The 12,915-nt window shown below is 42.2% G+C and overlaps 2 protein-coding genes across 9 annotated transcripts; one reads left to right on the forward strand and one right to left on the reverse strand.

Annotated features, from left to right (window-relative positions):
* Positions 1-47: 47 nt before the first annotated feature.
* On the forward strand, positions 48-9,433 carry LOC110508505 (nectin-4). Of its 7 annotated transcripts, none has more exons than XM_021589064.3 (11): positions 48-376; positions 965-1,162; positions 1,288-1,455; positions 1,666-1,944; positions 2,034-2,151; positions 6,512-6,663; positions 6,922-7,087; positions 7,170-7,245; positions 7,372-7,434; positions 7,521-7,733; positions 7,816-9,433. In XM_021589064.3, the coding sequence occupies exons 1-11, from the start codon at positions 313-315 to the stop codon at positions 8,164-8,166; spliced, it is 1,848 nt and encodes a 615-aa protein (XP_021444739.3). In that variant the 5' UTR covers positions 48-312; the 3' UTR covers positions 8,167-9,433. The 7 variants fall into 7 exon arrangements, with proteins under 7 accessions (XP_021444739.3, XP_021444741.3, XP_036822832.2 ...); XM_021589066.3 differs by having other exon boundaries at positions 7,867-9,433; XM_090225353.1 differs by having other exon boundaries at positions 94-376; positions 968-1,162; positions 7,867-9,433.
* Positions 8,408-12,682, reverse strand: LOC110508509 (uncharacterized). 2 transcript variants are annotated; one of them, XM_090225356.1, is made up of 3 exons: positions 12,104-12,329; positions 11,755-11,992; positions 8,408-10,691 (listed from the first exon to the last, which is right to left on the reverse strand). In XM_090225356.1, the coding sequence occupies exons 2-3, from the start codon at positions 11,972-11,974 to the stop codon at positions 9,742-9,744; spliced, it is 1,170 nt and encodes a 389-aa protein (XP_090081482.1). In that variant the 5' UTR covers positions 11,975-11,992; positions 12,104-12,329; the 3' UTR covers positions 8,408-9,741. The 2 variants fall into 2 exon arrangements, with proteins under 2 accessions (XP_090081482.1, XP_021444745.3); XM_021589070.3 differs by having other exon boundaries at positions 11,755-12,682.
* Between the last annotated feature and the right edge of the window lie 233 nt (positions 12,683-12,915).

Consider the following 12,915-nt stretch of genomic DNA (forward strand, 5'->3'; position numbering starts at 1 on the left):
TTTTTAGGGCGACTTTGGTCACACTGCAAATCCATAGAGTAACCATGGTAACAGTCTGGTTAGTGAAGCATAAACGAAGAGAGGTGAACACCTGACACACTGCCAACTTGACGCACAGCCCGTCTACCTGCCTCTGCCGTAAACAGCGCTAGGAGCTGAATCTTTTTGCTTCAATACACTTCAATTGCACTTTTAAGTGGCACCAGTTCACTCTCATATTTCTAGTCATGAGATTACGAAAAGGAATTATTTCATAACATTAAGAAGCTTGTAGTTCAACGTTGATATTGTGAGGAACTGGTGAATCGAGGGATGAAGTTACCTGTCTGGGACCAGAACCAGTGGGAGGCAGCCTGGTTGGTGTTATGGGGATTTGGTAAGATTTGGGAATGGGTTTTCAACAACAAATATATGTATTTATATAGCTTTTATATCTGAGTGTGTATTTTTGTTGCATACCATGACACTTTGGAAAGGGAGTGGTGGTGACAAGTGCTGAACAACACTCACCATAGAAATCTGGTAGAGTAACATTCTTCTCTGGAAAACATTAGTAATGAGTACATTTTTGTAGCATGTATAGACCCATACCTGTGTTTAAAGTAGGCCTGCTTTGTGGTAAGTGCATGTATTTTCAGTGTGTTTGTGTATTAATGGCCTTAGCATGACTGCCAAACTGCGATGTGGTAAAGGAAAATGTCATAAACAGGAGAAGCAAGTTAAACAGCTTTGTGGCACATACTCTACCTCTGAGTCCCTGTGTGTATCTGTCTGTTTCCCACTCTCCCCTGTCTGTAAAATAGGTGTAATCATTAACTACAGACTGTCTATCCCCCCCAGACATTTCAAAGACATTTTTGCTCTTGTTTATTATGATTATGCATTACTCTTTCTCACACCCATTATCTCATCCTGTTTCTCCAACACACACAAACACACACACTCCTCTCTCTCTCTCATAAAGCAGTGTGTGTGAGGGGTGGGTTTGTGGAGCCTCCTCCATCCTTTGCATTGCGGTCCTTGACGGAGGGTGAGACGCGGCTGCCCTGTCAGTACCAGGTTCAGGAGGACGAGCAGGTAGTTCAGGTCAGCTGGATCAAGGAGCTACCTGATGGCACCAAGGAACAAATCACCACCGCCCACCGCACAGAGGGACACACAGGTTGGTATCACCATGCCCTCACCAACTCACACATCACGTAATCACTATCATGTTGTTTTCTTGCATTTGTCTACAATGACAGATGTTTACCAGAAACAAATCTGTCTGTCTCATTTTTGTATCAGAGTTTGGGCGGTACTCTGGGAGAGTGAGGTTTGAGAGCCGTCGCTCCATGGTGAACTCTGCTCTGCTCATCCTGACCACGGAGGAGTCTGATGAGGGGCAATACATCTGTCACATCAGCACATTCCCCTATGGGAACTTTGAGAGGAAGCTGTCACTCACTGTGTGGAGTAAGACACATTTCTTTAACCATCCTCCTTTTCATCCTAAATGTAAACCAAGTTACTATTTTCATTGTTATAATCATCATAGCCATTTCCACCGAAGGAACTCTCAGTTCTGACTAACCAAAGCCTTACTTAAAAACTATATTTAACTGTATAAAATGCAATCTAATATACCTCAGATTGACCGTGCCCCTCTACCTCCCTTCCCCCCAGCCTTCCCCATCTCCTCTCTGGACCCGGTGGTTCTGGAGGAGGGCCAGTCCTTCCACGTGGCTGCCTCCTGCCGCTCCTTGGCCCGCCCTCCACCCCGCCTGACCTGGGACACGGACCTTCCTGGCCAGGCCCAGAACCGCAGCTCCGAGGGCGGGGTCGTGTCCACTCACTTCTCCCTGCACCCCTTGAGGAGCATGAATGGCATGCGGTTGGACTGCTTGGTCTGGCACCCTGCTCTGGAACAACCCCGCAGGATCAGCAACCGCCTGGTGGTGCAATGTGAGTTTACCCTCAGCTATCACCATGGGAAGGTGGTAACTAGATGGCCACGCTAGGATGGATTAAAGTGACATTGTTTGTGTTGATAGTTCCCCCAGATGCATCTGTCACCGGCTTTGATGGCAACTGGTACATGGGACTGAAGGGAGCTGAACTCCGTTGTGAGTCTGGAGGAAACCCCAAACCAAAAAACTTCACCTGGACCAGGTATTACTCGTCTGTCTGGATGTCTGACTGACTGTCTTTGTTTCTGTCTATGTATTATTTGCCTAATGTAACACAATCTGCATTATAAAATATACTATACAAATACTGTCGTGAAAAATATACACACACACACACACAAAGAAGAGTATGTAAATTAGGAGGGTGCCTTTCTCTCCTTGTTCCATTCAAGAATAAATAAAAGACATCGTGTCCAGTTACAGAATAAGAAAACAGATTGGGAGAGAGACATTTTCGCATGAGTGAGGGAGCCAAGGAGGGAGGGGGAAAGAGTTGGAGGCGCATCTTAAGCACTTTATCAAATATCACTCTAATACGCAGTAAAACACAGGGTCTGCACATAATTTAAGATTCTTCTGCGAGCATTACAATAATGACAGAACACCCAATTAAATACTCACTATTGCAGTATGATAAAAATCCATGAATCTGTTTCTGCAGTAGTTAGATATAATTGAAGGAGATATACTTTTCCAAAAAAAGTATATTCAATGTCAGATGTAATCTCTGGCGTTGATTCCATTATGAAGGATTGGTTAGAAGGTTGGGCTGAGTGAGAACAGAAATGTGAGAAGCTTCTTGTTGGGGTGAGCAGTAAAATGGTAACCCGGCTAGGTACAGTGAAACTAGGGCAACATGAGCCCTCTCAGTGGACCTAGTTCCTGGTGGGGTCAGATACTTGTCTCTATTATAGTCCCTACTTCATAGTAGGCTCAAATCCCAGGCCAAGCGTCATTTCCTATTCAGATCAATAGGAGCAGCAATTAAACTGATTTTACAAGTGAATGCAAATGGTTGGTTTCCCTTTGTGTTCAACATGATACAACAAAAATGCATTTATCTAAAAACCAGTGTTGTGTTCGAGACCACCTAAAGCGAGACCGATTCAAGACCAAGACTGGAGCAAATCGAGTCCAAGTCAAGACCGACACTGGGAGGAGGACAAGGGGTCGTCTGAGACCGAGACTAGGAGGGGGACATGGGGTCGTCTGAGACCGAGTCAAAACCGACACTGGGAGGGGGACAAGGGGTTGTCTGAGACCGAGTCAAGACCGAGATCAGAAAAATGCGAGTCCAATTCAAGACCATGATTGTAATTTGTCAAATCACCACCATAATAAGAGTAAAAAATATCTAGTATTTCTGCGTTCATATTTCAGAACAACATATAGATTCTTTAGACATTCAGAATAGTGAAAAAATGTATTCTGAGGGAAAATATAGCCACTCTACAAATTATTACTAACCCAAACATAGTGGGGAACAATTGGCCTTCTACGCCTTCATAGAAGGGCTAAGGATTTATGAAATAATTATAATAATATAATTGTATTATTATTTTCAATAATGTTCTGATCTAATCTCTTCAGTTTGTGTTGGAAAGGGTTAACACTGAAGAGAAAAAAAAGATCCAATCAGGATTTTTCTTTGCAGGTCTCTTGGGAGATAAATCTAGCTAGCTAAATCAGCCACTGACTAGGCCATAAGAATAAACAGTAGATAAAGACATCTGCCATTCAACTGTATTAGGGCAACATTTTGTGGAGTGACAGTGGAACCAATCAATCACATTTTGACCGTTTTTACAAAAAACTTATGCCTTCTCTAACTAGTTTGTAGCGGCTGCAGCAGGTGTTATCAAAGAGGATGTTGTTGCTAATTTGGTAGCTTCTCCCTTTTCAAGAATAACTTTAAACAAGAAGTTAAGTTTCAAATGTTCATCTGGTGAGTGGAACTGGGTTTATTGCAGCGCACTTTGATGTTAGTCATCTCTTTGAAAATAGCTTGTGTGTGAAACATTGTTACATTTAAAGTGGAACTGAAAGCATTTTAGCATCATGACATTTTATTAAAATATGTTCATATACACTACCAGGAAGAATATCACACTTTTAAAAAATTTAGATATGGTAATTTTTTCGTTTTCATACATTCTTAGAATGTTTGGGAATTATGTATACTAAGGCATCTGAAAATTCTATAGCAATATAGAGAGGGAAGGCGGCCATGCGCTTGGACAATTAATTGACACTGCAGTAAATAACACTGAATAAAAACGCCTCTCTTGTCCAGGACCGGTGCTCTATAGCCAATCAGAGCTACAGTAGGCTTTTATACCACATGGGCCTGCCATCATTCACTTTGAACTGGACTGTGTGTTTACAGGCAGTCGCAACAGCGCGACTTTAGATCATTAGAATGCATTCGCCAAAAGCCACAATATACACCTGAAAGGATTTCTGCAAAAATGTAAACTCCATGAGTCCTCTTACATGTGGGAACTTTATAGTCCTATTGATCAAACAACCATGTAGGCGCTCTCTCTGTTATGCACATCAACAACTAATGCTAACAAGAGCAAGATGAGCTAAAATCTAATGAAGGAACATTAAAAACCTTGTCAAACTTTTTCAGCTAGTTGACCGTCAAAATTGCACTGATAAACGATGGAAAATTGTAGCCTCCTCGTCTTTCTGCAGCTTGCCTGCCAATGCATGCTTTACCCAAGCTAACTGGGTAAAGTTGGCTAGCTTGCTACTTCCAGACACAAATGAGAGAACAAATGACCATTTTACCCGCTAAAGAAGAGCTGGTTAGGCTGTTTACATGTTATCTAGAGCGTTCTTGACTAATTATTACTTTTTTTGCCTACATTTACTCACACCGGTCAAATTCAGGTGTTGCAAGTTCGTAAATTCATCAGTTGTTTTGTGCTCTCGCACACTCAAGACGAGAGTGCTCTGACATCGGAGTAGATAGCCAGAGTAAATTTGTGAACGAAAGAGATATGCTAACTGTATAATAGTCATTCAAGTTCTTGCTAGCTAACCAAATGACACCTGCATCTCTAGCTGTGTATAGTCACCGAAAAACAATGAGGGGGGAAAAGTCACTCCTCCAGGGCATGACATGACATGACATCCTCCTAGCAGCTAGCTATCTAGGTAACGTTAGGCTCCGGGTTTTTAGCTTGATACATAAATATATACACTAGCCTATTAGCCACATTATGACTGAATTGTGATCATTGCTCTTCCTAGTTTGATTGTCTTGACATTCCCATCCTTAGTTACGTTTCTCAGTTTTTGTCCAGAATATTGAGTCATTGAAACTGAAATGGTGCATCCCGAATGGTGGCAGCAAACGATGTACCAGGCCAGCTGTGATTTACAACCTGATAGCAATATTTTTTAGATGACAAAGAAGTATTGGTGAATTATATTAATCATGCGTTGAACTGCGTCCATCTATTCTGCCAACAATGCCTTAGTGTACATCATGGAACGTCGAGTCAAATATAACCTATTTTTAAAACTTCTTATAATGTTGATTTTGTAGCAAAAACTGGGAATGTTGTATGTTTGACTGATTATGATTGTCTGTTTGTTTCATATCTGCAAAGTAGTTAAAACGCTGTCAGTTCCACTGTAAACTTAAGGTCACTGGTTACTTTGTGTGCTAAACGTGAATTTCTTTGCAATGGGAAGTAGTAGTTGTACTTTTCGATTGGGAAATGCTTAATGGTTGTGATTTTGTATTCTGATTGGGACCTACTGGCTTATTATGTCTGAGTTTATGGACTGCTTATCCCAAACATCATGCTGTGTGTGACTGCTGTCTTTCTACCGGTCCTATGCAGTGATGTAGTGGTGACTGAAGAAGGTGGTGTAGTCTAATTTTGTCAAAAAAGTTCCCAAATGGCCCGCCCAGCAAAGTAATGACACCCTGTGTGAAACAATCCTGTTTTCTTTAATGAGTTTTCCTATAGATTTTCAGATGTACACTCTCGAAATCACACTTTTGTAATAGAAAATGGACAAGAATGTGATGATATAAGTCCACAAAAATGCTTAAACCACATCAGTCTGATTGGGTGGGCCTGTCAGGGCCTGGCTCCCCAGTGGGTGGGCCTGTGTCCAACGAGGCCCATCCATCCATGTACCCACGGTGTCTGCCTTCATGGACATAGCCATTGTTTCATGCAGTGAGTCTGCTATTCCATGAGTGATGATGAGTATGTTTTTATTTATTTAATGTGTACTAATCCTGAGTTAAGAACAAATTCTTATTTACAATGACAGTCTCGGAACAGTGGGTTAACTGCCTTGTTCAGGGGCAGAACGACAGATTTTTACGTTGTCAGCTCAGGGATTTGATCTAGCAACCTTTCAGCTACTAGCCCAATGATCTAACCACTATGCTACCTGCTGCCCCAGGTAGCATAGTGCAATGTTGAGTAGGTTACATGAGTACATTGTTGAGAGGATTAGTATTAATGTGGGCATTCCTGTTTTCTATTCTTTAATCCTCTGTATGTGTGTACACTTGTCTCCATCTGCAGGGATGGTAAGGCTCTGCCAGATGGCCTGACTGTGGATGGAGCAAGGCTTCTGTTTGGCCGAGCCCTGAGACAGAATGACACTGGAGTTTATGAATGTGTGGTGAACAACGGCGTTGGGAAAAGGAAAGTAGAATGTAACATCACAGTTACAGGTAAGCGGAAATAGACAAAGTTATTCCTGTATTTTGGGGAGATCTGAACAGAAAAACATGACACTGGTCACACTACACCAGATTGGTAATATTTGTAACATTGCTGCCCCCTTGTGATAATAATCTGAAATTACAGATCTCACTAAAGTTGAAAAAAAAACTGCATCCTATATACATGGCATTGCAATCGTTACCTTTGGTTGTTTGTGTTTACAATTTTGTGTGCATTCCCTCTTTCCTTCCCACTCCCTCACTCAGAGACATCTCGGAGTGTGCAGGAAGTGATCTTTGACACTCTAGTGATGATCATTATAGGTGTGGCTGCTGGGGTGTTGGTCATCGTCATGATCATCGTCATCATTTTAGTCAACCGATACCACAGACGCAAAAACAGCAAATTAGAGATGGCGCTTAGCAAAAGGATGTGAGTTGATTTCCATAATACTTTGAACCCCCCCCCCCTCACTATCCTTAAATGCTCATTTCTGAAATGCTCTCTTTCACAGGTTAGAAATCAACACTCTCTCCAGACAGGCCTCCTCCAGGAGACTCAACTCTGTCAGCACAGACCCCAGAGGACAGGTGCAGAGTACATTAAATTTGAACGCTTGTTTGCTCTTATTTTCAGTTATTAGTTATCGTCTACTTGTGAATGAGTGTCTGCCAGCAATAATTATTATCTTTCTCTACTTTTCACCCCACCCACAGAATGAAGACTGTACACTACTCAGACTAGACAGTGGAATGAAAAAAAGCCTAATGTCCCTTGAAGTGAGAGTTCATAAAAGCTTCAACAATATCATACTGATTTATTAATTGATGTTTAATCTGTGGATTATTGTGATCCCTCTCGTTAGGACCATCCCATCTACAAAGGCAGTCAATCCACCCTCGGTGGGAAGTGGGGGACGGTTCGAGAGGGTGATTTGGACTACCTAGGCCGCCCCATCCTGTACCAATCCAGCTGGCGCGAGTGCAGAGAGAGTATGAGGGGGGCTGAGATGGAGGGAGAAAGGGAAGAGCACAGACGAAGGGTGGAGTCGTACCTAAAGAGCAGCAATATGTCCCTGGTGTGTATTTGTGTCCGAGAGAGGAAGAGGATACGTGAACGTTTGAAAATGCAGACTAAGTTTACTCTGTAATAACTGAAAGGCCTATCTGTTTCTCTCAATGCCACACAATATGTGGCTCTCCATTTCTCAGGACTCTGGCCTTCCTTCCTCCCTTGTCCCCATGAAGCCCCAGGATCATGATGGCAGTGTGGGGCCCACAGACATCCCCCCAATGCTCAGCAACCTGGGTGGCCAGAGGGAAGGCATGACGGAAGGGGAAGACTGGAGCGACAGACAGGACGTGCTGGAGGTTGACGAGGCTGACTTTGACACCAGTTCATACCAGATCTCAGAGGCACTCTCCAACCACTTCCACTACAGCAACGGGTTCCTGCGGCCCAAACCACACTCCAACGCCATCCTCCTACACCCCAGAGGACAGAACATCTAGACGGGTGAAAGGAGTTTGTTGAAAAAGGAACTGCCCTCTGCTCCACCCTAACTCAATGGTCATGGAGGCCTGTTAAATTCCAGCATCACTTTGTCAACTGTAAACCTAGTATTGTCTAAGCACTTATCAGTTGTGCTTGTGCTGTCATTTTAGCTAACCTTATAGTTCTGATATACTAAATATACCCTACCCTTAATGTTATTTTCATGTTTCTTTCTATTTAAAAAAATCAAAAGGGCTGTTTGAGAGAATTCTCATGTTTATTCGTAAAAGCATGTCCACTGTTGTTTTTTTTCTCCAGAATTCTTAGTCTCTGGCAAAGTTCTAAAAAGACGATGGCGATCCGGCTCTTGATATCATTGTTCCTTTTAAAAGGTTACAAGCAGGAGGCTGTGAACCCTCCCTACAGTATATTAGCACCACTAGTGTAACACTTGTGGTAGGGTCGCACTGCTCTCACTTTACAGAATAGAAAGACAAAAGTAACACTGCTGCTTTCTGCAAGTGTCTTGACTGTCTTCTCATAAACTCTGTTCTCAGTCATTAGAAAACATTTGTCAATAGCTAGGTTTCCATCCAATTGGCGATTCATGTGAATATTCTAGAATCCCCATAAAATATTTGTATTTCCAACCAGTGTTTACCCCAAACTGACTTGTTTTCATGTACTGAATAAAGTTCAATGCTTTTCCCATCACATTTTCAACTACCGATAGTTTGGTCACAAAAACAGTTGCGTTATATAGCAAATATGCCTACTCTGGTCGTGGCATGTGCGCTATAGCCAACAGCTCACATACAGTACGGGTAGGGTTAGTCTACATGATGAGATTATGAATATTTTTATTTGTCAAGCACGGCAGTCAAGCGTTGATCATGTCACCAGAATAAGACCCTCGATATTTATTGGAAAGGAGCATCAAGATCACCGTGCACTTTCATCACCTTCCCACTGGGCATAGACAATTTCAACGTCTAGTTTATATTTACATTTGGTTGATGTCAACTACTGTGAAATGTCACCATGTCATTAGATTTAGGTTAAAAGTTGGATGAAAAATACCATTTCCTTACAGTTAAGACTTTTGGCAAATCCAATCAGTTTTCCAGGTTGATTCAACGTCATCAGATTACATTTTTGTTGTTGAAATAACATGGAAACAATGATGCAACTAGTTTTTGCCTATTGGGCTGTGAAGTTTATAACTGAATCTGTAGCCTAATAAACCATGGTTTCCCAAGTCGTATGGGAGGACCACCCACAATATAATTGTGACTCCAAGTTTACTTTGATATGGTTATTATATAAATATTTGCGCATAAAGGTGTTTCCACTGTCATTTCTCACATAATACATTTTACAGACACAAAAAGGTAGAACAAACAAATTATCTGTCAGAATTTATGAAATTGCACTGAAACATCACAGCTGTGATTTTGTTTTAATATGGTATGACTTTCCTCGCATAAAAACTGGATGGAAACGTGGTTAATGAGGTTGTTTCATAATGTGTGGGGCGGGCCCCAGCTGGTTTCTCTAGAATGTTCTTAATTGTCTCGTCATGGTGATAACCATCAGTAGACTGTTGGCTTTGCTCTGAGACCCCTGTGTACTCGCTGGTGTGTGCGGAGATTACTCTGCTGAGCAAAACACCTCCCACACGTCACACAGTTGTACGGTTTCTCTCCCGTATGAATCCGTTGATGCATCTCCAAGTGGCTGACCCAGTCAAAGCTCTTTCCGCAGTAGGTACAAACAAACCGCTTCTCTCCTGCTGGGGTTCCCTGTGGGGCTACTTTTGGGGAGTTGAAACCATTTGGGGCAAACGAGAATACATTGTTTAGCCAAACGTTGGAATATGCTCCACTCTCATTGGCTCGCGTTTGTTTGTCTGATGGCACTCTAGTAGTAGTTCCATCCTCCCTTCTCTCTGGGTGCATAGTTTGCTCTCTGTGCTGACCTGGTTGTGCATGAACCAAATCTGTAGAGGTCCTACTTCGGTCATTCCAAACAGACTGTGCTCGCATCTCTTCTTTCATTAGTCTGTTTATGTACCCCATCTCTGATGATGGATCGCTATCCAGACCCTCCACAGCACTTTGAATAAGCTGTATGTCTGTATTGAGATCCTGTCTATATTGTTCTGTACCATATGAGCAATCTGGACCCTCAGAGTCACAGTTAATCTCTGATACAGACGCCCACAGCTGACTCTCTCGGTCATCCATGGCAAACTCAGTTTCCTGATGATCTGATCTCTCTGTGCCATGTTCACTTCCTGATGTATGTAGTGAAATAATGTCATACTCCTCCTCTTGCTCGGTCTTCACCACTAATTCTAGTCCACTACCCTTCTCCTCTCGCTGGCCAGACCTGTACTGTTCATTAAGCCCCACTACTGATTCTTTAGGTGGCTGTGGTCTATTTTGATCCCGTTGGTCATCTTTAGGTGTGAACACTTTGTCTCTCGCGGTCTGCTCAAATGAAGTCCTTTCACCAGCATCCTTATCAGACCCCTTGGACCCTAGGAAAGGTTTAAATGAACTGTCAGTAAATGTCAAAAACAATGTAAAAGTTCAGAGAGCACTGAACAATTGAACAAGGTCAACAACTGAAATCAATTATCTACACTAGCTAGGCATAAATGTCAGTCATATTGTTAATACTATCTTTTTGAAGAATTTACCCTTTAGTAGAGATGGACAGCAACACATTTCAGATAGGTCTACTCAAATGCACCTTTCAAGTGCTAGTCTGAACTAGGAAAGTCGGAAATGTCCACCTTGCTAACTGGTAGTAGTAACGCATCATCAAGTTGGAAATTTCCGAGTTTCCTAGTTCCGACTAGCATTTGAACACGGCATACCTGAACCAGTACCTGGGCTTGGGGATAAGCTTAATATAACGACCTTTCCTCTGACGCCCAGGATCCTTCAATTCAAATGCCGCGTTCACATTCTAATCGGAAGTAGGAAACGCGGACATTTCCGAATTGCTGATTCGTTGAACGCGGCACTTGTATCGCTACAACAGTTAGCATGTCGGAAATGTCAAAGTTTTCTTTTTCAGACTTGCAATAGAACGAGGCAAAAGTCCCATTAACCAGCTCTGCGAACGTTACGTCAAAATAGGTTCTGTACTCACCAAAATATGGAATTTCGCAGAGCAACTAATTATTACTGCCGTTACGCACGGTATGTACTTCCAATAAAATCTATGACCTTTCGGAATATTGTAATGCTGGTGGATCAGCATGCGACAGTAGTAATGAGTTATTTTATTGGAGGTGGTTTTGGCGCATGCGGTCTTATTTACCTTTTTTGGGAGTACATACCGTGCGTAAGGCAGTAATGACTGTAGTTGCTCTGCATAACTCCATGTGTTTTTTTTTTTTACATTATAACGTTTATATAGCTGGTTAATGGGTCTTTAAATTGAAGGATCCTGGGCGTCAGAGTGCTCGTCATATGTATCGTCTCCTCAAGCCCATGTACTGGTTCATTCTAAACACAGCTAGCTAGTACAGTCTTAGCAATATAATACATGGATTTTATTTCTATGAGTATAGTAAACACGATCTGGCTCACCCTGCTCTGTTCTGCTGGAAGACAAAGAGCATGTTGAAGAACAGCCTGCTTCTCGCGCTTTGGACGTCGTCCTTTGCCGTTCGTTCTCCACAAACAATAATTTTCTTTTTAACGCTTCGATTTCATTTTCTCTTCGACACATTTCCAAGCGTAAAACAGTAAAACCATCATCGAACATTTTACTTATTTCTGCCACCGCAGCTTTGGCTAACACATCCATAACCGAGGTTATTTTGGTCTGAAAGGTAACACAATTGGTTATATTCTCCTGGAACAACATTTTATCTGACTAGTGTTATGTTTCTAAAGATAATGTTCAGTCGGAAAAGACAATACAATAGCAAACTACCAGAGACGGAAGAGGAAGCGACTCGCTGTTTTTTTTCCTGTTTCCATGGAAGTCAGACCCAGCTGCTATTGCATTGGTGTCTATGGGAGACACACCCAGTTAAGTATACTTTTTGGGAAGGTAAACTGCCTGAGTTAACTGTTAACCACTTTTGCTAGCTACCACTGATGGGTCTTTACTTCCGCGACAACAAAGGATGGGAGAAGCGCGTGGTCATATGATCATTAAAGAGTCCTACGGTGTCCGTAGAGGACATAAACAGACCGCCTGCTCACCTGTCTTTTCTGAAGCCAGATACATGGCACAGGCACGCAATACTGTGTCTTGCTGCTCTGGACACCGAACACGCATCTTAAACACGCAAACACACACACATATATATATATATATATATAACTAATATATATTATATATATTAGTTAGTTGTTCCACATTAGTTGTTCCACGATTTATTGGGTAAGTTTGCGTCCCTGTTAATGTCTCTCGGGGATTAAAAATATATATATTTGCCTAGGCAAGTCAGTTAAGAAAAATTCTTAATTACAATGACGACCAAATCCGGACGACGCTGGGCCAACCGTGCGCCGCCCTATGGTACTCCCAATCACGGCAGATGTGATGCAACATCGAACCAGTGACACCTCTTGCACGGAGATGCAGTGTCTTAGATTCCTGCGCCACTCGGGAGCCCAAGACTTAATATTATGCCCATTCAATGTACATGTCAATTATTCTGGGTAGCCCAACTTGATTGTGCCTTTTGATTCCTTTCAACTCTGATTTAATCCCTGTGCTGTTTTTACAATATATTA

Source organism: Oncorhynchus mykiss, chromosome 28 (genome assembly GCF_057628025.1).
Source record: "Oncorhynchus mykiss isolate SJ-2025 chromosome 28, ASM5762802v1, whole genome shotgun sequence".
Lineage (NCBI taxonomy): Eukaryota > Metazoa > Chordata > Actinopteri > Salmoniformes > Salmonidae > Oncorhynchus > Oncorhynchus mykiss.